Raw genomic sequence first — 21,619 nt, 5'->3', positions numbered from 1 at the left:
TTGTGCCTCTTTGAGATGGTACCACAAGACGACATTCGCTAGCAGAGTGCAAGTTTCTGGATGGCACATAAGTCTGAAGTAATGAGTTTAGGTAAGAGGGAGCAATGCCAGTGGTTGTTCTGTAGGCAAACGTCAGTGCCTTAAATTTAATGCGAGCGGCAACTGGCAATCAGTGCAATTTTGAGAGGAGAGGAGTGACGACGAGTGCTCTCTTTGGCTCATTAAAGACTACTCTGGCTGCAGCATTCTGGATCAATTGTACACTGTAAAAAATATTTTCAAGATTTGTTATCACAACATATTTTCTTTTGTCAAATCAACTTTATAATAATTTATTTAGTTGAGATAACTTATTATTTTGAGTTTCTGATGGTTAAATTAACTCTGTGTGTTGTACTCACACGACTGGATGACAGCAGGTGGAAATACTCGATTCAGCAGCTCTGTTTTACTTTAACACAGGCAGGAGAGCAGATGAGGATGTCGATATTAACTCTGTGTGTTGTACTCACACGACTGGATGACAGCAGGGGGAAATACTCGATTCAGCAGCTCTGTTTCACTTCAACACAGGCAGGAGGACAGATGAGGATGTCAGTATTAACTCTGTGTGTTGTACTCACACGACTGGATGACAGCAGGGGGAAATACTCGATTCAGCAGCTCTGTTTTACTTCAACACAGGCAGGAGAGCAGATGAGGATGTCAATATTAACTCTGTGTGTTGTACTCACACGACTGGATGACAGCAGGGGGAAATACTCGATTCAGCAGCTCTGTTTTACTTCAACACAGGCAGGAGAGCAGATGAGGATGTCAATATTAATCTCCTTCATTGTATTAACTCACTTTTTCCAGTTCAATCAACTTAAAATTTTAAGGCAACCAGGTTACTTACATTTTTAAGTTAAACCATCAATATTTTTTTCACAGTGTAGAGGTTTGACAGAGCAAGCTGGAAGACCAGCCAGGAGAGCATTACAATAGTCCAGTCTGGATAAAAACAAGTGCTTGGACAAGGAGTTGTGTAGCATGCTCTGTAAGGAAGGGCCTGATCCTCCTAATGTTGTGCAAGGCAAATCTGCAGGACCGGGCAGTTCTAGCAATGTGGTCTGTGAATTTCAACTGATCATCAATTATTACAACCTCAAGGTCCTCAGGTCCGTATCGGCAGCTGGGTCCCGGCCTTTCTCGTCCCACGGAGGAGGAGATCGGCTTGGAGGATCTGCAGGACAGCCATTGAATGCAGGGTGGAAGCTGCTTGCCAGTTACAATACACACCGTACACTTCAGAAAGCCTACTTCCACTGAAACTGAGTTTAAAACTACCTGGCTAGTAAATCTTTCTTCTGTCACATGTTTACTTCTGCTTCTGTTCTGTCATATGAAGCAGGCTTGCTTGTATTTGTTTTAGTTCTAGAGTGCCGAAGTTACGACGTCACTCTGTAGGCCAAAACGCGGAAGTGAGTTAGCATTTTAGCACTACGGTTCCCTCGCTCTAAAGCCTATGGGATTTTTGAATGGGTTTTTGCTAAATCGCCTGAAATAAGGCGATTTAGCCTTAATAACTTGTAAAGATTATCTTGATAGACAAAACGTGTAAGGGTCACACTCACAACTGTTTGTTAAACACAGATCTTATTTTTTGCGATTTTCCAAAAGTCTATGGGGGAAAATGCATAGCTTTTCGACAGAGGGAACCCATGCGCCGCTAGCTTCCGAGTTGTCCTACAAAGTGACGTCATCACTTCGGCACTCTACTGATTGTAGATTTATCAACTTTGAACTGGTACCAATTCAGTGCATTTTCTTTTTTTCATTTCACAAGTTGTAGTGAAATTGCTGTCTCAAATCCTCCTTACGAACTTAGACGATAACTATATAATGCCAGTGTGCCCATTCAACCTGATCAGTTAATACAGAAGCCTACACTATAGAGTACACACACACACACACACACACACACACACACACACACACACACACACACACACACACACACACACACACACACTAATACAACCACAGTTGACCACAGTGCTGTAGGGACAGAGCAAAATAATCATAAAATCACATTCAGATTCTATATCATTACAACAGCCACACAGATAAAACAAAACCCCATGTGAACTCCCAGTAGGAAAACGGTTTGTCGCATCCTTCATCCCGTAATTCTAGAATTAGATCTCTTTTAAAAGGAGCTTGTAACAACTCCATATGTGGCGTCATATTGGATGAACTTTATTGACCATATTGACTTTGCCAGTATGGAGTGGACTTTGAGTTTGAAAGACACTAAAATTTTTACACAAATTTAACCCTGCTAATGTAGCACTCCTGAAAGGGAGCAGCTTATCAGTAAACAGTCAGACGAGATGCTTCATTAACAGAGTTTTTACTTAGAATCAATCTTGGCAATAAATGAATAATTATTACACAACAATGCATGAGCTCTATTATTTCTATAATGTTATACACAAGTGCATGAGTACTTCTCCTTTAAATCAACGCATCCCAAGTTCACTGTGAATAAATGAGTGCACTTAAAGTAGTGCGCATCCTAAAACAGCGACACTGTCTATATTCACAAGCCTCAATCTGACATAAAACACACACACACACACACGTGAAAACACAGATCATATATCGACCTTCAACTCATTAAATCACTCTACTGATAAACACATAAACGATTTGCGCGCGAACCGCGTGCTCTCCAGCTGAAAACTCTCGCATTTTACATTGGATTCGCCCCGTATCACTCAACAATACAACACAATACCTAACCTAGCAAAATTAGATTTAGTCACTAATATTCACATGAGTGCAAATGTACGGTTCATGTACCTGAAAGGGAGCAGGTTTATCAGTAAACAGTCAGACGAGATGCTTCATTAACTGCAATGTTCTTCCGGGTTTCTCTCTCTTTTTTTAAGGATGTAATGTTTGGCATTTTTTTTAATATACAGAAAGCTCAAACGAATGAATACTTTATTATTATTCTATTATTGCAATTAAATTCTCTTTTCAAATTCACCGTTTTTAGGAGAGAGGTCCAACAGTACATCCAAATATTTCATCATCTGAGAATCTTAAAGCTCAGTAACCTTGTTTCAACTTTTTAACTCATTTCATTAAAGTTTTCTGTTCTGTTTTTCTTGTTTTTACATGTATATATAGGCTATATGAAATCTCTATGTATAGGCCCATGCATAAATTATGGATTTTATTATCATTTAATTGTATGTAAGTTTTACATTTTTGATATGTACTTGTATTTTTGATACCTTGGTATTACATTAAAAAGAAGGTGGATAGAGGACCTGCCCTCCTGAAGAATATCATTTTTTTCCATATAAAGATAAAAGTGTGTGGAAAATGCTGAGGTGCAATAGGTGACTGTCTACAATTAATTTTTTTATTATGCGGGTTGAAATTCTCCTCATATCCTGATAGCAATCACAGTGTTAAGCGGTCGAACACACACAACATCTCTCAAAATCAGGTACGCCAATTTATTATTTTTACAAAATATTATTTACTGAACAATAAAAGTTAATGAACAATAACAGCCATTATACAAGAATACATTATACAAGCATACATTATACATGAATACAAAGTGTGTAGAATAGTCAAGTCAAATATATTTAAAAAGCACTTTTTACATTACAGATTGTATCAAATCTGCTTCACAGTATCAATCAAAAGAACATAACAGTGTTTGTTTATTGCTGGAAAAAAAAGACATCCAAGTTTGGTGGAGCTGATCAATGGTATGATGTGTCATTTAATTTGAATATCCCCAACTGAGCGAGCCAAAGGCAACAGTGGCAAGGAACCGAAAAACTCCATCAAGTGACCCGATGGAGAAAAAAAAAAAAACCTTGGAAGAAACCCAGGCTCAGTCGGGGGCCAGTTCTCCTCTGGCGTTTATGAACTAGAGGCCAAATTTACAGTAACTGTAAGATAAACATTTTATATGAACGCCTGGCTAAATAAATGCATCTTTAGTCTAGCTTTAAACTGGGAGATAAATGTGAAAATGGAAATAAATGTGAAAATGGTGGATCTGGATATTCTAGGAATGAAAATAAATAAAAATAAATAAAATACAAAAAGGTGATGCTATTAGTATTTATACTAATTTATGACTCAAGACTTGGGTATAATCCGTCTTTTTAGTGGTACGGGTGTAGTGTAGACGCACGAGTCACGTATAGGAAAATGTTCGATTGTAAGTGAGTGTAAAGAAAGTGAGTTTGGCAATCGATCGCAGGGCGAGCAGCAGTGAAGCAGTGTCTCGCTCTACAACCAACAACCAAACGCTCCAGCCGTATTTGCAGTTCCAGCCATATAATGGCTTGAGACGCACACACACATCACACATCTTCTTCCGCTCATCCGGGGCCGGGTCGCGGGGGCAGCAGTCTAAGCAGAGATGCCCAGACTTCCCTCTCCCCAGACACTTCCTCCAGCTCTTCTGGGGGGATACCGAGGCGTTCCCAGGCCAGCCGGGAGACATAGTCTCTCCAGCGTGTCCTAGGTCTTCCCCGGGGCCTCCGCCCAGTGGGACGTGCCCGGAACACCTCCCCAGGAAGGCGTCCAGGAGGCATCCGGAACAGATGCCCGAGCCACCTCAGCTGACCCCTCTCGATGTGGAGGAGCAGCGGCTCTACTCTGAGCTCCTCCCGAGTGACCGAGCTTCTCACCCTATCTCTAAGGGATCGCCCAGCCACCCTGCGGAGAAAGCTCATTTCAGCCGCCTGTATCCGGGATCTTGTCCTTTCGGTCATGACCCAAAGCTCATGACCATAGGTGAGAGTAGGAAGGTAGATTGACTGGTAAATCGAGAGCTTTGCCTTACGGCTCAGCTCCTTCTTCACCACAACAGATCGGTACATCGACCGCATTACTGCTGAAGCTGCACCGATCCGTCTGTCAATCTCCCGTTCCATCCCTCCCTCACTCGTGAACAAAACCCCAAGATACTTAAACTCCTCCACTTGAGGAAGGATCTCTCCACCAACCTGAAGTGGGCAAGCCACCCTTTTCCGGCTGAGGACCATGGCCTCGGATTTGGAGGTGCTTATTTTCATCCCAGCCGCTTCACACTCGGCTGCAAACCGTCCCAGTGCATGCTGAAGGTCCTGGTATGAAGGGGCCAACACGACAACATCATCCGCGAAGAGCAGAGATGAAATCGTGTGGTCCCCAAATCTGACACCCTCCGGCCCCTGGCTGCGCCTAGAAATTCTGTCCATAAAAATTATGAACAGAACCGGCGACAAAGGGCAGCCCTGCCGGAGTCCAACATGCACCGGGAAGAAGTCTGACTTACTACTGGCAATGCGAACCAAGCTCCTGCTTCGGTCATACAGGGATCGGACAGCCCTTAGCAAAGGACCCCGGACCCCATATTCCCGGAGCACCCTCCACAGGCCGCCTCGGGGGACACAGTCGAATGCCTTCTCCAAATCCACAAAACACATGTGGACTGGTTGGGCAAACTCCCATGAACCCTCCAGCACCCTGTAGAGAGTATAGAGCTGGTCCAGTGTTCCACGGCCAGGACGAAAACCGCACTGTTCCTCCTGAATCCGAGGTTCCACTATCGGCCGTATTCTCCTCTCCAGTACCCTGGCATAGACTTTCCCAGGGAGGCTGAGAAGTGTGATCCCCCTATAGTTGGAACACACCCTCCGGTCCCCCTTCTTAAAAAGAGGAACCACCACCCCGGTCTGCCATCCCAGAGGCACTGTCCCCGACCGCCACGCGATGCTGCAGAGGCGTGTCAACCAAGACAGCCCCACAGCATCCAGAGACTTAAGGTATTCGGGGCGGATCTCATCCACCCCCGGTGCCTTGCCACCGAGGAGTTTCTTGACTACCTCGGTGACCTCAGCTAGGGTGATGGACGAGTCCACCTCCGAACCCTCAGCCTCTGCTTCCTCAATGGAAGACGTGACGGCGGGATTGAGGAGGTCCTCGAAGTATTCCTTCCACCGTCCGACGACATCCCCAGTCGAGGTCAACAGCCGCCCACCCCTACTGTAAACAGCATTGGTAGGGGACTGTTTCCCCTTCCTGAGGCGCCGGACAGTTTGCCAGAATTTCTTCGAGGCCAGCCGATAGTCCTTCTCCATGGCCTCACCGAACTCCTCCCAGGCCCGAGTTTTTGCCTCCACGACCACCCGGGCTGCAGTCCGCTTGGCCTGCCGGTACCTGTCAGCTGCCTCCGGAGTCCCACGAGCCAACCAGGCCCGATAGGACTCCTTCTTCAGCTTGACGGCATCCTTTACTTCCGGTGTCCACCACCGGGTTCGAGGATTGCCGCCTCGACAGGCACCGGAGACCTTACGGCCACAGCTCCGAGCAGCCGCTTCGACAATGGAGGTGGAGAACATGGTCCACTCAGACTCAATATCTCCAGCCTCCTTCGGGATCTGGTCGTAGCTCTGCCGGAGGTGAGAGTTGAAGATCTTTCTGACAGGAGATTCGGCCAAACGTTCCCAGCAAACCCTTACAGTACGCTTGGGTCTGCCGAGTCCGTCCAGCCTCCTCCCCCGCCATCGGATCCAACTCACCACCAGGTGGTGATCAGTTGACAGCTCCGCCCCTCTCTTCACCCGAGTGTCCAAGACATACGGCCGCAGGTCAGATGAAACGACCACAAAGTCGATCATCGACCTACGGCCTAGGGTGTCCTGGTGCCACGTGCACTGGTGGACACCCTTATGCTTGAACATGGTGTTCGTTATGGACAAACTGTAACTAGCACAGAAGTCCAATAACTGAACACCACTCGGGTTCAGGTCGGGGGGGCCGTTCCTCCCAATCACGCCCCTCCAGGTGTCAGGTGTCACGTGGGTAACGACAGTGGCTTGAGACGCGTCTGACCTAATTTTAGCTACGTTTGAATCTAATTCTAGCTACAATTCTTTCACCCAATTACCCTTTAAATTCTCTTTTCAACTCTCGTCACCTTAGAAACAAAATAGGAAAAGATGAGAGAAACCAATACAATATTCAATCAGAATAAAAAATGTAAAAAATGAAAATAAAATACAAAAGGACTTGAAACAATCAAGAAAAAACAACAACAACAGCAACATGGAAAATTGAAATCACACTAAGTCCAATTTAGTCCTCAACCAACAGTGTCCGTGTATATCAGGTTGCCCAATTTCAGCTTCAGTTTGATGATTCTTCCGCAATTCAGGCTTAGTCAATACAGAAAAGAAACGTGTGCACAGCCCTACAACTCAGCTCAGGATCAGCTTGAGACTGGATTAACTGGAAACAGGCTCGTAATCTCCCATTAAAATTGATAACTCTGAGAGAAGATCGGTCAGACATGGAGCAGACGATGAATCGGAGCAAAAGAAACTTGACTGGGAACCAGATGGACTTGAGAAGGGTGACGTGTCTAAACTGATCTCGCGGTGAGATGGACCTGAGAAGGGTAACTGGTCAGAACTGATCTCGCGGTGAGATGGACCTGGCTCGGTTAAGTCCCTGGAGAGGACAGATATTTGTGGCTGTAGATCTGCTGGATCTGGGTCCACTGTGTCGTCCCCGTAACAACCAAGAGCGGAAACCTTTAGAGTTTTCCATGTTCGTTGGATGAATGAGCCTTTCTTCACCCTCCTTCTTGATTGTTTTTCTAAAAAAAAGAAAAAATGGAAAAATAAATTCAATTACGCCACGCCAACTTCGGACAAAACAAAGACGACCAAATCAAATCATGGAAAGGCAATAAAACGGCAAAAAAGTGATGGACTTATAACAGCTTGTGACTGTGTCATGGGTTACAGTAGAGAATCACAAAATCATTTTCATATTAATAAATCCCTTATGTAAACGTATATGACTACAGCCCACACACAAAAATGCCTTTTCAAATGGAAGAAAACCGGATGTGTAACTATTTTCATGCACTCATTCCTAAAAAACTAAATACATTTCAAGGTTCACATTTAATTCAGTCGGATTTTCTTTTTTTCTCTAGAGCTATTAAACTGTGTACCGCAGTCAAATAAGAGAAGTAACACACAACAGTAAACTACAATCAAAATGCTCATTTCAAATCGAAATTTGATTCAAAATCGAGAATCGCTTCGAATCGCGAAGCACCAAAAGATTCCCACCGCTAGATTATAGTGAAAAATAAAATAGATGCTGAATGTTGAACACTAATAATTTAAGGGGAACAAGAATAACATAAACCGTAGACTAGAGCAAAAGTCTACAACTATAACGAAAAGAATGACAATAGACTAATAATAGACTTACCAACAGCCGGCGCTATCATAGCCCTCCATTTCCTACGGAGAAACGCACCCACATCTTTCTTCTTCTTCTTCTTTGTTTGGCTCTCAGCAAAATCTGAGGGAAGACATAATGAAGAAAGAATTCAATTGTGAGGTGAGACAACTGGAAAAGTGGGACATTTTTCAAGTATTTTCAGAGTATTTCCTCCTTAAAACTGCAGTGAACCAAAGACAGTCTCAAAAACATGGTGTGAAATCGCTGGTGTTTCTGACGTCACAAACCACCTTGTAACCAATCAGATCAACGTGTGATCGTCAACCAGTGGATCTCTGGGCTGAGTGAGTGAGTGGAGGCGGGGCTCATTTGCATATTCATAGAACCGAGCATACTAAATGAGGCAAGGGTGTCGAGTTACATTCAAACTATTTTAAGGCGTGACGGATTGTTTTTTCAAAGAAAAAAACATTTAAATATGGAATTATTTGGTGATCAAAGATGAGTTTAAAGGGATGAATTGATTGACCAGCGGGGGACTTTAATAATTAGGTACACAAGATGAACACAACACAACTCGGTTATAATGAAAGTACTGACAGTAATAATAATGACCATAGACTCACCCGGGACAGACGATGCATCGTCAGGATCGTCCTGAATAGAGTCCGGCGTCAGCTCGATACTAGAGAGACTGGACAATCCTGAGAAAGACATCAGCTCTAGATCTCGTGCCACTGCCGGCTCTGGGTCCAGGACAGATGTGCATGAGTGTTCGGGATCGTCCGGATCGGCATTAACCGGCAGCTGGACTCCAGATGGACACGGATGCACTGGTGTTGCCCAGTAAAACTCGGATGAATCCTGCTGGACATCCGTGGGATTGCAGGAGGGATATGTGGACACAAGTATATCGACCTCACTGCAGTCCAGCTTTACAGCCTTCCCGATTCTCCGTAAGAAAGCACAGATGCCTTGAAGAAAGGTAAAAACATTAACACAAGAAACCGTAAATACTGAGGCTTGACATCATGAAGAAAGAACAACATGGGATTACAACAGTTAAATATGTTCGTCCCAATCATCCTAGTGCCTGATTACACACACACACACACACACACACACACACACATGCTTTCCTTTCCTCCCTTACATTTACAATTACAGCGATATACAATAGTGAACACAAGTGACGTCCGGCCCAGGAAATCTGACATCTGCACTCTTGTCTTGCATTTAAATGTTATTATAAATGTGTGTAAGATTTTGTAGTCATATTGCACAGTTAAGCTGGGAGTCGATTGTTTAATTTGTGATAATAATTCAATAAAACATAAACAATTTGGCAACATCATTTTTGTCCAGGCTGTTATATAAAGCTGAATTAAAAACACATGCAAAAACAAGAGAACCAACCAAATATTAATAATAACTTATAATGTTGTGTACCATGTGTGACCATGATCCTCTAAAGCAGGGAATAGCACACACAAGCATGTTTCAAACTAATCATAATTATTAAACATTGGATACTCAAATTATGGCTATTCTTGAAATTTGTACCCAATCCTTATTTAAATATGTTATGATGTGTCTTGGAATAAAAACTAAATCTGATTATTGGCTTCAGTTGTATTTTGATATAATATGGTGTGGTCATATATGGTAATTAATGAAACTCCAGTGATAATATTCTCCAATGGTCATTTGATTTACCCTCAGCTCTTCTCTCAGGTATCGGTACAGTCCTCTGGTCTGGGGTGATGCCGCTCCAGTCACGGGAATGAAGCTTCTCCTCTTCCTCTGCCTAGGGGGACCATATTTTGATTACCAAAAACCAGGACACTCGGCCCAGCAAACAGATACTCAAAGTTTACTCAAAGATGCCTTATTAATTTCAATACATTGAAAGTAGGCTATTCCTCCTCTGTATAAATAGAAAATTGTTACATTAACAAGACACAAATTCAGATAGGCTTCTCAGAGGTTACTCAACGTTTTATTATGACAGGTTTCAAAAATAATGAAATAATGTCTCTTCTGTATTACAAAAGTAAATATATAAATAATAAATAACTGAAAGAAATACCTACAAATTGAACAAATATATATCTCTCACAAACTTGCCAAAAAGAACTAACAAAATATATTTATATCTTTAGTTTTCTTCCTCTTTATCCTGTTTTTCTTCCTTGCCCATCTATATTTTGCTGTAGAGCTGATCTTTCCCAGCAGTTTTTTGAAAACCAGGACATTTTCATCACTTTATAAAGAGCAGCCAGGAGGGCCAGGACAGGACGTGAAAACAGGACTGTTGGCCACCCTACCTTTGCCTTTGCTCTCCGAGAGTCTTGAGAAGAAGTGGACGGACGTCCATCATCTGGGCTCTGCTGGCTGTCTCTCTGCCACTCTCTCTTCCTGTCAGCCGGACCTGTGGAGACAGAAACAAACTCACAAGACAGAGATGTTACATATCCAGGAATAAGCTCATGGCTCTGAGTCCCGGTCGGGCCTGGCATCCTCCTGCAAACAAGAGCAATACAATACAAAATACAATACAATACAATGAAATACCCCACCTCAGTAATACCCCACCCAAAATACTCAGAAATACCCCAACCCCCCCCCAAAAAAATTAAAAAATAAAAATAAAATAAAAATAAACAATAATAAATAAAATAAAACTCCAAAACTCCCTCAAAAACAAGAAAAGAACAATCAAATTAAAGCGTCCTCAGAAATAATATTAAATAAAAATAAATAAAACGATGTAGCGTTAGCTAGGATATATTATCCGATCTCCTTCTGGAATAAAAGTCTCCTCTCTCTCTCTGAAATCCTCCGAACAGCTTCAAAATCTCAAGTTCAGCACAAGAAAATTTTCAGCAAAAGTCTCTGAAATCGCCTCGACTCTCAACCAACCAACAGCGATCAAAGTGTTGATATTTTCATTCAAAATTCATAAGACGCGTCGCCATAGCAACTCATACTCGAATCACTCATATGCTCGCACGCGCATCCGAAGCCGCGTGCGTGAGCAGAGCGCGTGAGCTTACATCAATGACAAATAAGGTTTTCAACTGATAAAAAAAAAAAAAAAAAAAAAAAAATTAAATTGGTTAAAACTTTACATCAAAGTAGTTATTATCTTTATGGGGATGTTTTTTTTTTTTACTTGTTACTAAAATCTAAATTTTAAACTATGTATTTTAAGTGGTTTAACTGAGAATCATGTGACCACACCAGTCAAAATGTCATAAGGCCTACAGGATAACGTTAATGCATTTTCTAAATATTATGATATTAAAACTTTTCAAATCAATAATACTTAGGCTAATGAATATGTAAAGTGATGCAGTAAACAATATTTAGAGATCAGAAAAAAAATTTTTTTGTATTTTTTTTGTATTTCTTGTTCAAGTTCTTTACACACATTTTAACACTGCAATGTGAGTTAAAATGTAAAATGTCTGAAAAAGTTTAACAGGACTTGATTTCATGTTATTATTGTTTCCTCAACTCCATTTAGTGAAATTATGCATTTCAATGGAAAAAAAAAAACAGCGTTATCCCGTCTGACTTACGGTATATGGTATATGAAAACATATGAGATATCACATGAATTGTCATTTTTACAAAACTTACACACAATAATGTTCATAAATAATGAATGTTTGTTATGTAATGTTTTTTTTTCCAATGAAATTAATTAGGCTCCACTTTAAAGAAATACACAAGTGGTTTTCAGTGTGAACTGTTACACACAAACTCAGTGTGGTTTCTTCCCAGATTTGCCAAGTATACAAATACAGTTAAACCATTTTTTTCCATGTTTATGAATATCAAAACAGCACAACTTAGTTTAAGGTTTAATTTAGTTCTGAAAAGTACCTTGAACCATTTTACTGATCACTCAACATCAATATTCATAAATAATGTAAGGGGTTAATGTAGGCGACCTTCACTGATTTCACTGAACATTATTTATGAACAACAAATTTACAAAAGCATGTAATTGAACAATATATTTATAAAGACAATTTTTATTATTGAAGTACATTGAATCACTAAATTTCATTAAATTAACACTAAATGTTATTTTAGACAATGTCTATAGTAAATGTAATGTAACTGTAATTGAAAATTATTATGAATTAAATCATTTGCTGATATTCAACTGAACAATATTAATGATATGTTAGTATCACAATTTGAATGGAAATTATACAAATTAAAGCTGAAAACTGTATAAGAAAAACAATATAAATCAAGAAACAATATAAAATCAATATTGCTTTATGCAGAGCAAGATTATATGCTAGTTTATTAGGTTTGTGCTTGAATTGTTAAATGACTCCTTTCAGACAGAGACCAGTTGCAATTAAATGTGTACTGCAATGACATTTTGACTAAAAAGACATACTGTAACAGAATAATAAGCCCCTTTCAATATTGCAACTCCAAAAAACATTCCCAATTTAGCAAACCATGCTCATAATTCTCCAAACTTTAAATCAAGTTTTCCTGAACTTCTGAAAAAAGTTGAATAAAGTTGGGGCCAAAACCAAAAATATTTAAGCTTTTTTGACCCGATCATGTTCGCTATCGCTAAATGTTCCGAGTCTTGGCACTGTCTCGTTACTTCCGGTTTCTGGACTGGCTGCAGTAACACGCCTCTGTCCATACGGGGGCGCTCGCAGGCGGAGTGCAGAATGAATGGAGGTCTATGGAGCAATACTACAACTCCTTCTTTAACCTCACAAAATAACTTAGTTATTAATCTGATTTGTCTTATTTTGGGTGGGATTCACTAACTATATGGTGTTTAAAGTACATTGGAAGTATTTATTAGCAATCTTAACAAATCTGTGATCTGCAGAAAAACAATCAACAAACTTTTCTCATTTGTTGCATTTTTATTTATCTTTCAAAACTCTTTCCTAGTCACACAAAAGATCTTACTTTATTTTTTCACTCAACACCCAGCATCATACTAATGGAAGTCTTATCTGTTTTCTTCTGAATGACGAAGATGATGATGATGCCAAGGGTAATCACGTTGAAACCACACTACAGTAATGTCCATGAAAGCTCAAGTCCACAAATCCAAATCTCAAATCCTCCCAGTGTCAACCTTAGTGTGGATCCAAAATCCCATACAATTCAGCTTCGGGATCCAAAACAGTGCGGAAAACCACTGAAATAAGCCACAGGGCCTCTAAACTCGCTCGCATAGTTTCAGACAAGGGTCCCACCATGAGTGACAGAAAGACAAAAGCCACAGTATGTGAAGTCCTTCTACAAAATAAATAAATAACATTAGAAAAAATACATACTCATACATCAACCAGTCAAAGTCAACATAAGAAAATAAACAATGCTTACTTTCGATTGAGCATCAAACTTTCAGTTTCCCAATCAGGACCATTGATTTCTTGGATTTCTAATGCATGCTTAGCTTACTCCTCCATTACATGTACTCTCTACACCTGTTTTATACCTGAGAGTATTACTCCTTGATGCCCCCGCAAGGTGTGTAGTATAATTACTACAGCTCAAAAAAAAAAAAAAAGAAAACATGTAACACTCAGTGTTGTTTATTTTATTGACTAAACTATTTACATTTATTCATTTAGCAGAGGCTTTTATCCAAGCGACTTACAAATGAGAACAAAAGAGGCAGTTAAACTAACAGTAGGACAACAATACGCAAGTGCTATAACCCCTCTCAGTTTAATTTTAGTGCAGTTTTAAAGAAGAGAAGAGAAGAGAAAGTGTTAGTACTACTGAATCTGCCGAAAAAGATACTGTACGTCTTCAGCAGTTTCTTGAAAGTGGCTACTGACTCAGAAGCTCTGGTTGAGTTAGGCAGATCATTCCACCAGCAGGGAACAGTCATGGGTAAAGGTCCAAGAAACAGATTTTGTGCCTCTTTGAGATGGTACCACAAGACGACATTCGCTAGCAGAGTGCAAGTTTCTGGATGGCACATAAGTCTGAAGTAATGAGTTTAGGTAAGAGGGAGCAATGCCAGTGGTTATTCTGTAGGCAAACGTCAGTGCCTTAAATTTAATGCGAGCGGCAACTGGCAATCAGTGCAATTTTGAGAGGAGAGGAGTGACGACGAGTGCTCTCTTTGGCTCATTAAAGACTACTCTGGCTGCAGCATTCTGGATCAATTGTACACTGTAAAAAATATTTTCAAGATTTGTTATCACAACATATTTTCTTTTGTCAAATCAACTTTATAATAATTTATTTAGTTGAGATAACTTATTATTTTGAGTTTCTGATGGTTAAATTAACTCTGTGTGTTGTACTCACACGACTGGATGACAGCAGGTGGAAATACTCGATTCAGCAGCTCTGTTTTACTTTAACACAGGCAGGAGAGCAGATGAGGATGTCGATATTAACTCTGTGTTGTACTCACACGACTGGATGACAGCAGGGGGAAATACTCGATTCAGCAGCTCTGTTTCACTTCAACACAGGCAGGAGGACAGATGAGGATGCCTGAAATTAACACCCGACCACCTGCCAAATGCGGGTGAATTTTTCTATTGGCGGGTAACACTGTCAATCTACCTGCCACATTGGCAGGTAGCCAATGAGAATTGAGTGATTCATAAGGATTTTTACATTTCAACTAAGTCTGCCATTGCGTTTGACTTTAGCTAAAATGTGGCGGCACATTACTGGGGTAAAGAGGCCAGCTGAAACAAACAACCAACAAAAAGATGAATACAAAGTGGACAATTGGCGGCAATGGCAAGGTTCGTGAGCGGCTGATTTATGACAGCGACTTTTTCGTAACGTTCATGCGATCAGAAGAAGACGAGGCCCTTTTCTGACTATGTTTGGATGTGCGAGTATTAAACTGTTGGTGAGATGGGATGAGATAATGTAACGCTGATGTAGCCGACAGTACAATGAGAGTTGCACAGATGTGTGTTGGGAGTTGGGAACCAGTGAGAAAATACCCGGTACCCGGTAACTTTACCAGTAATAACAATATTAATTTAGTTAATAGTTAACGGTTCCTGAACGCTGTAACTAAAAGCTGTCAGGATCTGTCTACGTGACTAAATCAGCAATCAACACAGCCGCGTGTGATTTGTTTACATACGAGCTGCGGTAGGTCTATCTGTTGAGTATATACTATATAGCCTATACTATATATGTTGAGTGAGTGTCAAAATCAATGAATAAAAAGATTTAAAAAAAATGTATGTTCTTAGAGTTATTATTATTACTTGAGAGAACTTAAATGTGTATTCTTGTGAAAGTGAAAGAACAATATTGTGAAATTCATGGGGTTTTTTCACCTTTCTATAAAGGTGAAGGAAAAAAAACCCCAGAAATTTCACAATATTGTTCTTTTTACCAGCCATTTTTGAGGCAAAATATGAGGCAAAAAAAAAGGTGGCTGGTAAAAAGTCTCAGTGGCAGGTGAATTTTTAAATCCACCTGCCACAGTGGCCGGTGGGCGAAAAAGTTAATTTCAGGCCCTGATGTCAGTATTAACTCTGTGTTGTACTCACACGACTGGATGACAGCAGGGGGAAATACTCGATTCAGCAGCTCTGTTTTACTTCAACACAGGCAGGAGAGCAGATGAGGATGTCAATATTAACTCTGTGTGTTGTACTCACACGACTGGATGACAGCAGGGGGAAATACTCGATTCAGCAGCTCTGTTTTACTTCAACACAGGCAGGAGAGCAGATGAGGATGTCAATATTAATCTCCTTCATTGTATTAACTCACTTTTTCTAGTTCAATCAACTTAAAATTTTAAGGCAACCAGGTTACTTACATTTTTAAGTTAAACCATCAATATTTTTTTCACAGTGTAGAGGTTTGACAGAGCAAGCTGGAAGACCAGCCAGGAGAGCATTACAATAGTCCAGTCTGGATAAAAACAAGTGCTTGGACAAGGAGTTGTGTAGCATGCTCTGTAAGGAAGGGCCTGATCCTCCTAATGTTGTGCAAGGCAAATCTGCAGGACCGGGCAGTTCTAGCAATGTGGTCTGTGAATTTCAACTGATCATCAATTATTACAACCTCAAGGTCCTCAGGTCCGTATCGGCAGCTGGGTCCCGGCCTTTCTCGTCCCACGGAGGAGGAGATCGGCTTGGAGGATCTGCAGGACAGCCATTGAATGCAGGGTGGAAGCTGCTTGCCAGTTACAATACACACCGTACACTTCAGAAAGCCTACTTCCACTGAAACTGAGTTTAAAACTACCTGGCTAGTAAATCTTTCTTCTGTCACATGTTTACTTCTGCTTCTGTTCTGTCATATGAAGCAGGCTTGCTTGTATTTGTTTTAGTTCTAGAGTGCCGAAGTTACGACGTCACTCTGTAGGCCAAAACGCGGAAGTGAGTTAGCATTTTAGCACTACGGTTCCCTCGCTCTAAAGCCTATGGGATTTTTGAATGGGTTTTTGCTAAATCGCCTGAAATAAGGCGATTTAGCCTTAATAACTTGTAAAGATTATCTTGATAGACAAAACGTGTAAGGGTCACACTCACAACTGTTTGTTAAACACAGATCTTATTTTTTGCGATTTTCCAAAAGTCTATGGGGGAAAATGCATAGCTTTTCGACAGAGGGAACCCATGCGCCGCTAGCTTCCGAGTTGTCCTACAAAGTGACGTCATCACTTCGGCACTCTACTGATTGTAGATTTATCAACTTTGAACTGGTACCAATTCAGTGCATTTTCTTTTTTTCATTTCACAAGTTGTAGTGAAATTGCTGTCTCAAATCCTCCTTACGAACTTAGACGATAACTATATAATGCCAGTGTGCCCATTCAACCTGATCAGTTAATACAGAAGCCTACACTATAGAGTACACACACACACACACACACACACACACACACACACACACACACACACACACACACACACACACACACACACACACACACACACACACTAATACAACCACAGTTGACCACAGTGCTGTAGGGACAGAGCAAAATAATCATAAAATCACATTCAGATTCTATATCATTACAACAGCCACACAGATAAAACAAAACCCCATGTGAACTCCCAGTAGGAAAACGGTTTGTCGCATCCTTCATCCCGTAATTCTAGAATTAGATCTCTTTTAAAAGGAGCTTGTAACAACTCCATATGTGGCGTCATATTGGATGAACTTTATTGACCATATTGACTTTGCCAGTATGGACTTTGAGTTTGAAAGACACTAAAATTTTTACACAAATTTAACCCTGCTAATGTAGCACTCCTGAAAGGGAGCAGCTTATCAGTAAACAGTCAGACGAGATGCTTCATTAACAGAGTTTTTACTTAGAATCAATCTTGGCAATAAATGAATAATTATTACACAACAATGCATGAGCTCTATTATTTCTATAATGTTATACACAAGTGCATGAGTATGTACTTCTCCTTTAAATCAACGCATCCCAAGTTCACTGTGAATAAATGAGTGCACTTAAAGTAGTGTGCATCCTAAAACAGCGACACTGTCTATATTCACAAGCCTCAATCTGACATAAAACACACACACACACACACACACACACACACACACACACACACACACACACACACACACACACACACACACACACACACACACACACGTGAAAACACAGATCATATATCGACCTTCAACTCATTAAATCACTCTACTGATAAACACATAAACGATTTGCGCGCGAACCGCGTGCTCTCCAGCTGAAAACTCTCGCATTTTACATTGGATTCGCCCCGTATCACTCAACAATACAACACCTAACCTAGCAAAATTAGATTTAGTCACTAATATTCACATGAGTGCAAATGTACGGTTCATGTACCTGAAAGGGAGCAGGTTTATCAGTAAACAGTCAGACGAGATGCTTCATTAACTGCAATGTTCTTCCGGGTTTCTCTCTCTTTTTTTAAGGATGTAATGTTTGGCATTTTTTTTAATATACAGAAAGCTCAAACGAATGAATACTTTATTATTATTCTATTATTGCAATTAAATTCTCTTTTCAAATTCACCGTTTTTAGGAGAGAGGTCCAACAGTACATCCAAATATTTCATCATCTGAGAATCTTAAAGCTCAGTAACCTTGTTTCAACTTTTTAACTCATTTCATTAAAGTTTTCTGTTCTGTTTTTCTTGTTTTTACATGTATATATAGGCTATATGAAATCTCTACCATGCATAAATTATGGATTTTATTATCATTTAATTGTATGTAAGTTTTACATTTTTGATATGTACTTGTATTTTTGATACCTTGGTATTACATTAAAAAGAAGGTGGATAGAGGACCTGCCCTCCTGAAGAATATCATTTTTTTCCATATAAAGATAAAAGTGTGTGGAAAATGCTGAGGTGCAATAGGTGACTGTCTACAATTAATTTTTTTATTATGCGGGTTGAAATTCTCCTCATATCCTGATAGCAATCACAGTGTTAAGCGGTCGAACACACACAACATCTCTCAAAATCAGGTACGCCAATTTATTATTATTACAAAATATTATTTACTGAACAATAAAAGTTAATGAACAATAACAGCCATTATACAAGAATACATTATACAAGCATACATTATACATGAATACAAAGTGTGTAGAATAGTCAAGTCAAATATATTTAAAAAGCACTTTTTACATTACAGATTGTATCAAATCTGCTTCACAGTATCAATCAAAAGAACATAACAGTGTTTGTTTATTGCTGGAAAAAAAAGACATCCAAGTTTGGTGGAGCTGATCAATGGTATGATGGGTCATTTAATTTGAATATCCCCAACTGAGCGAGCCAAAGGCAACAGTGGCAAGGAACCGAAAAACTCCATCAAGTGACCCGATGGAGAAAAAAAAAAAAACCTTGGAAGAAACCCAGGCTCAGTCGGGGGCCAGTTCTCCTCTGGCGTTTATGAACTAGAGGCCAAATTTACAGTAACTGTAAGATAAACATTTTATATGAACGCCTGGCTAAATAAATGCATCTTTAGTCTAGCTTTAAACTGGGAGATAAATGTGAAAATGGAAATAAATGTGAAAATGGTGGATCTGGATATTCTAGGAATGAAAATAAATAAAAATAAATAAAATACAAAAAGGTGATGCTATTAGTATTTATACTAATTTATGACTCAAGACTTGGGTATAATCCGTCTTTTTAGTGGTACGGGTGTAGTGTAGACGCACGAGTCACGTATAGGAAAATGTTCGATTGTAAGTGAGTGTAAAGAAAGTGAGTTTGGCAATCGATCGCAGGGCGAGCAGCAGTGAAGCAGTGTCTCGCTCTACAACCAACAACCAAACGCTCCAGCCGTATTTGCAGTTCCAGCCATATAATGGCTTGAGACGCACACACACATCACACATCTTCTTCCGCTCATCCGGGGCCGGGTCGCGGGGGCAGCAGTCTAAGCAGAGATGCCCAGACTTCCCTCTCCCCAGACACTTCCTCCAGCTCTTCTGGGGGGATACCGAGGCGTTCCCAGGCCAGCCGGGAGACATAGTCTCTCCAGCGTGTCCTAGGTCTTCCCCGGGGCCTCCGCCCAGTGGGACGTGCCCGGAACACCTCCCCAGGAAGGCGTCCAGGAGGCATCCGGAACAGATGCCCGAGCCACCTCAGCTGACCCCTCTCGATGTGGAGGAGCAGCGGCTCTACTCTGAGCTCCTCCCGAGTGACCGAGCTTCTCACCCTATCTCTAAGGGATCGCCCAGCCACCCTGCGGAGAAAGCTCATTTCAGCCGCCTGTATCCGGGATCTTGTCCTTTCGGTCATGACCCAAAGCTCATGACCATAGGTGAGAGTAGGAACGTAGATTGACTGGTAAATCGAGAGCTTTGCCTTACGGCTCAGCTCCTTCTTCACCACAACAGATCGGTACATCGACCGCATTACTGCTGAAGCTGCACCGATCCGTCTGTCAATCTCCCGTTCCATCCCTCCCTCACTCGTGAACAAAACCCCAAGATACTTAAACTCCTCCACTTGAGGAAGGATCTCTCCACCAACCTGAAGTGGGCAAGCCACCCTTTTCCGGCTGAGGACCATGGCCTCGGATTTGGAGGTGCTTATTTTCATCCCAGCCGCTTCACACTCGGCTGCAAACCGTCCCAGTGCATGCTGAAGGTCCTGGTATGAAGGGGCCAACACGACAACATCATCCGCGAAGAGCAGAGATGAAATCGTGTGGTCCCCAAATCTGACACCCTCCGGCCCCTGGCTGCGCCTAGAAATTCTGTCCATAAAAATTATGAACAGAACCGGCGACAAAGGGCAGCCCTGCCGGAGTCCAACATGCACCGGGAAGAAGTCTGACTTACTACTGGCAATGCGAACCAAGCTCCTGCTTCGGTCATACAGGGATCGGACAGCCCTTAGCAAAGGACCCCGGACCCCATATTCCCGGAGCACCCTCCACAGGCCGCCTCGGGGGACACAGTCGAATGCCTTCTCCAAATCCACAAAACACATGTGGACTGGTTGGGCAAACTCCCATGAACCCTCCAGCACCCTGTAGAGAGTATAGAGCTGGTCCAGTGTTCCACGGCCAGGACGAAAACCGCACTGTTCCTCCTGAATCCGAGGTTCCACTATCGGCCGTATTCTCCTCTCCAGTACCCTGGCATAGACTTTCCCAGGGAGGCTGAGAAGTGTGATCCCCCTATAGTTGGAACACACCCTCCGGTCCCCCTTCTTAAAAAGAGGAACCACCACCCCGGTCTGCCATCCCAGAGGCACTGTCCCCGACCGCCACGCGATGCTGCAGAGGCGTGTCAACCAAGACAGCCCCACAGCATCCAGAGACTTAAGGTATTCGGGGCGGATCTCATCCACCCCCGGTGCCTTGCCACCGAGGAGTTTCTTGACTACCTCGGTGACCTCAGCTAGGGTGATGGACGAGTCCACCTCCGAACCCTCAGCCTCTGCTTCCTCAATGGAAGACGTGACGGCGGGATTGAGGAGGTCCTCGAAGTATTCCTTCCACCGTCCGACGACATCCCCAGTCGAGGTCAACAGCCGCCCACCCCTACTGTAAACAGCATTGGTAGGGGACTGTTTCCCCTTCCTGAGGCGCCGGACAGTTTGCCAGAATTTCTTCGAGGCCAGCCGATAGTCCTTCTCCATGGCCTCACCGAACTCCTCCCAGGCCCGAGTTTTTGCCTCCACGACCACCCGGGCCGCAGTCCGCTTGGCCTGCCGGTACCTGTCAGCTGCCTCCGGAGTCCCACGAGCCAACCAGGCCCGATAGGACTCCTTCTTCAGCTTGACGGCATCCTTTACTTCCGGTGTCCACCACCGGGTTCGAGGATTGCCGCCTCGACAGGCACCGGAGACCTTACGG

At 41.9% G+C, this 21,619-nt stretch overlaps 1 protein-coding gene across 1 annotated transcript; it reads right to left on the bottom strand.

Moving 5' to 3' along the window:
- Window positions 1-6,970: 6,970 nt before the first annotated feature.
- Window positions 6,971-10,845, bottom strand: LOC120481082 (uncharacterized). Its single transcript, XM_039674516.2, has 5 exons — window positions 10,596-10,845; window positions 9,985-10,075; window positions 8,895-9,242; window positions 8,296-8,388; window positions 6,971-7,666 (listed from the first exon to the last, which is right to left on the bottom strand). Exons 1-5 carry the CDS (start codon window positions 10,785-10,787, stop codon window positions 7,293-7,295), a joined length of 1,098 nt encoding a protein of 365 aa, XP_039530450.2. The 5' UTR covers window positions 10,788-10,845; the 3' UTR covers window positions 6,971-7,292.
- Window positions 10,846-21,619: the final 10,774 nt, after the last annotated feature.

This window comes from Pimephales promelas, chromosome 14, assembly GCF_988280905.1.
Source record: "Pimephales promelas chromosome 14, fPimPro1.hap1.1, whole genome shotgun sequence".
NCBI classification, from domain to species: domain Eukaryota; kingdom Metazoa; phylum Chordata; class Actinopteri; order Cypriniformes; family Leuciscidae; genus Pimephales; species Pimephales promelas.
Note: the sequence above shows the minus strand (reverse complement) of the source record. Positions and strands in the feature narration are given on the sequence as shown.

Coding starts and splice junctions, on each gene's coding strand:
- LOC120481082 (XM_039674516.2), bottom strand. CDS start 10,787: ATGCCAGGCCCGACCGGGACTCAGAGCCATGAGCTTATTCCTGGATAT. Junction 9,243..9,984: donor ACCTGAGAGAAGAGCTGAGG/GTAAATCAAATG, acceptor CCTTTCTTCAAG/GCATCTGTGCTTTCTTACGG. Junction 8,389..8,894: donor CGATGCATCGTCTGTCCCGG/GTGAGTCTATGG, acceptor GTCTTCCCTCAG/ATTTTGCTGAGAGCCAAACA.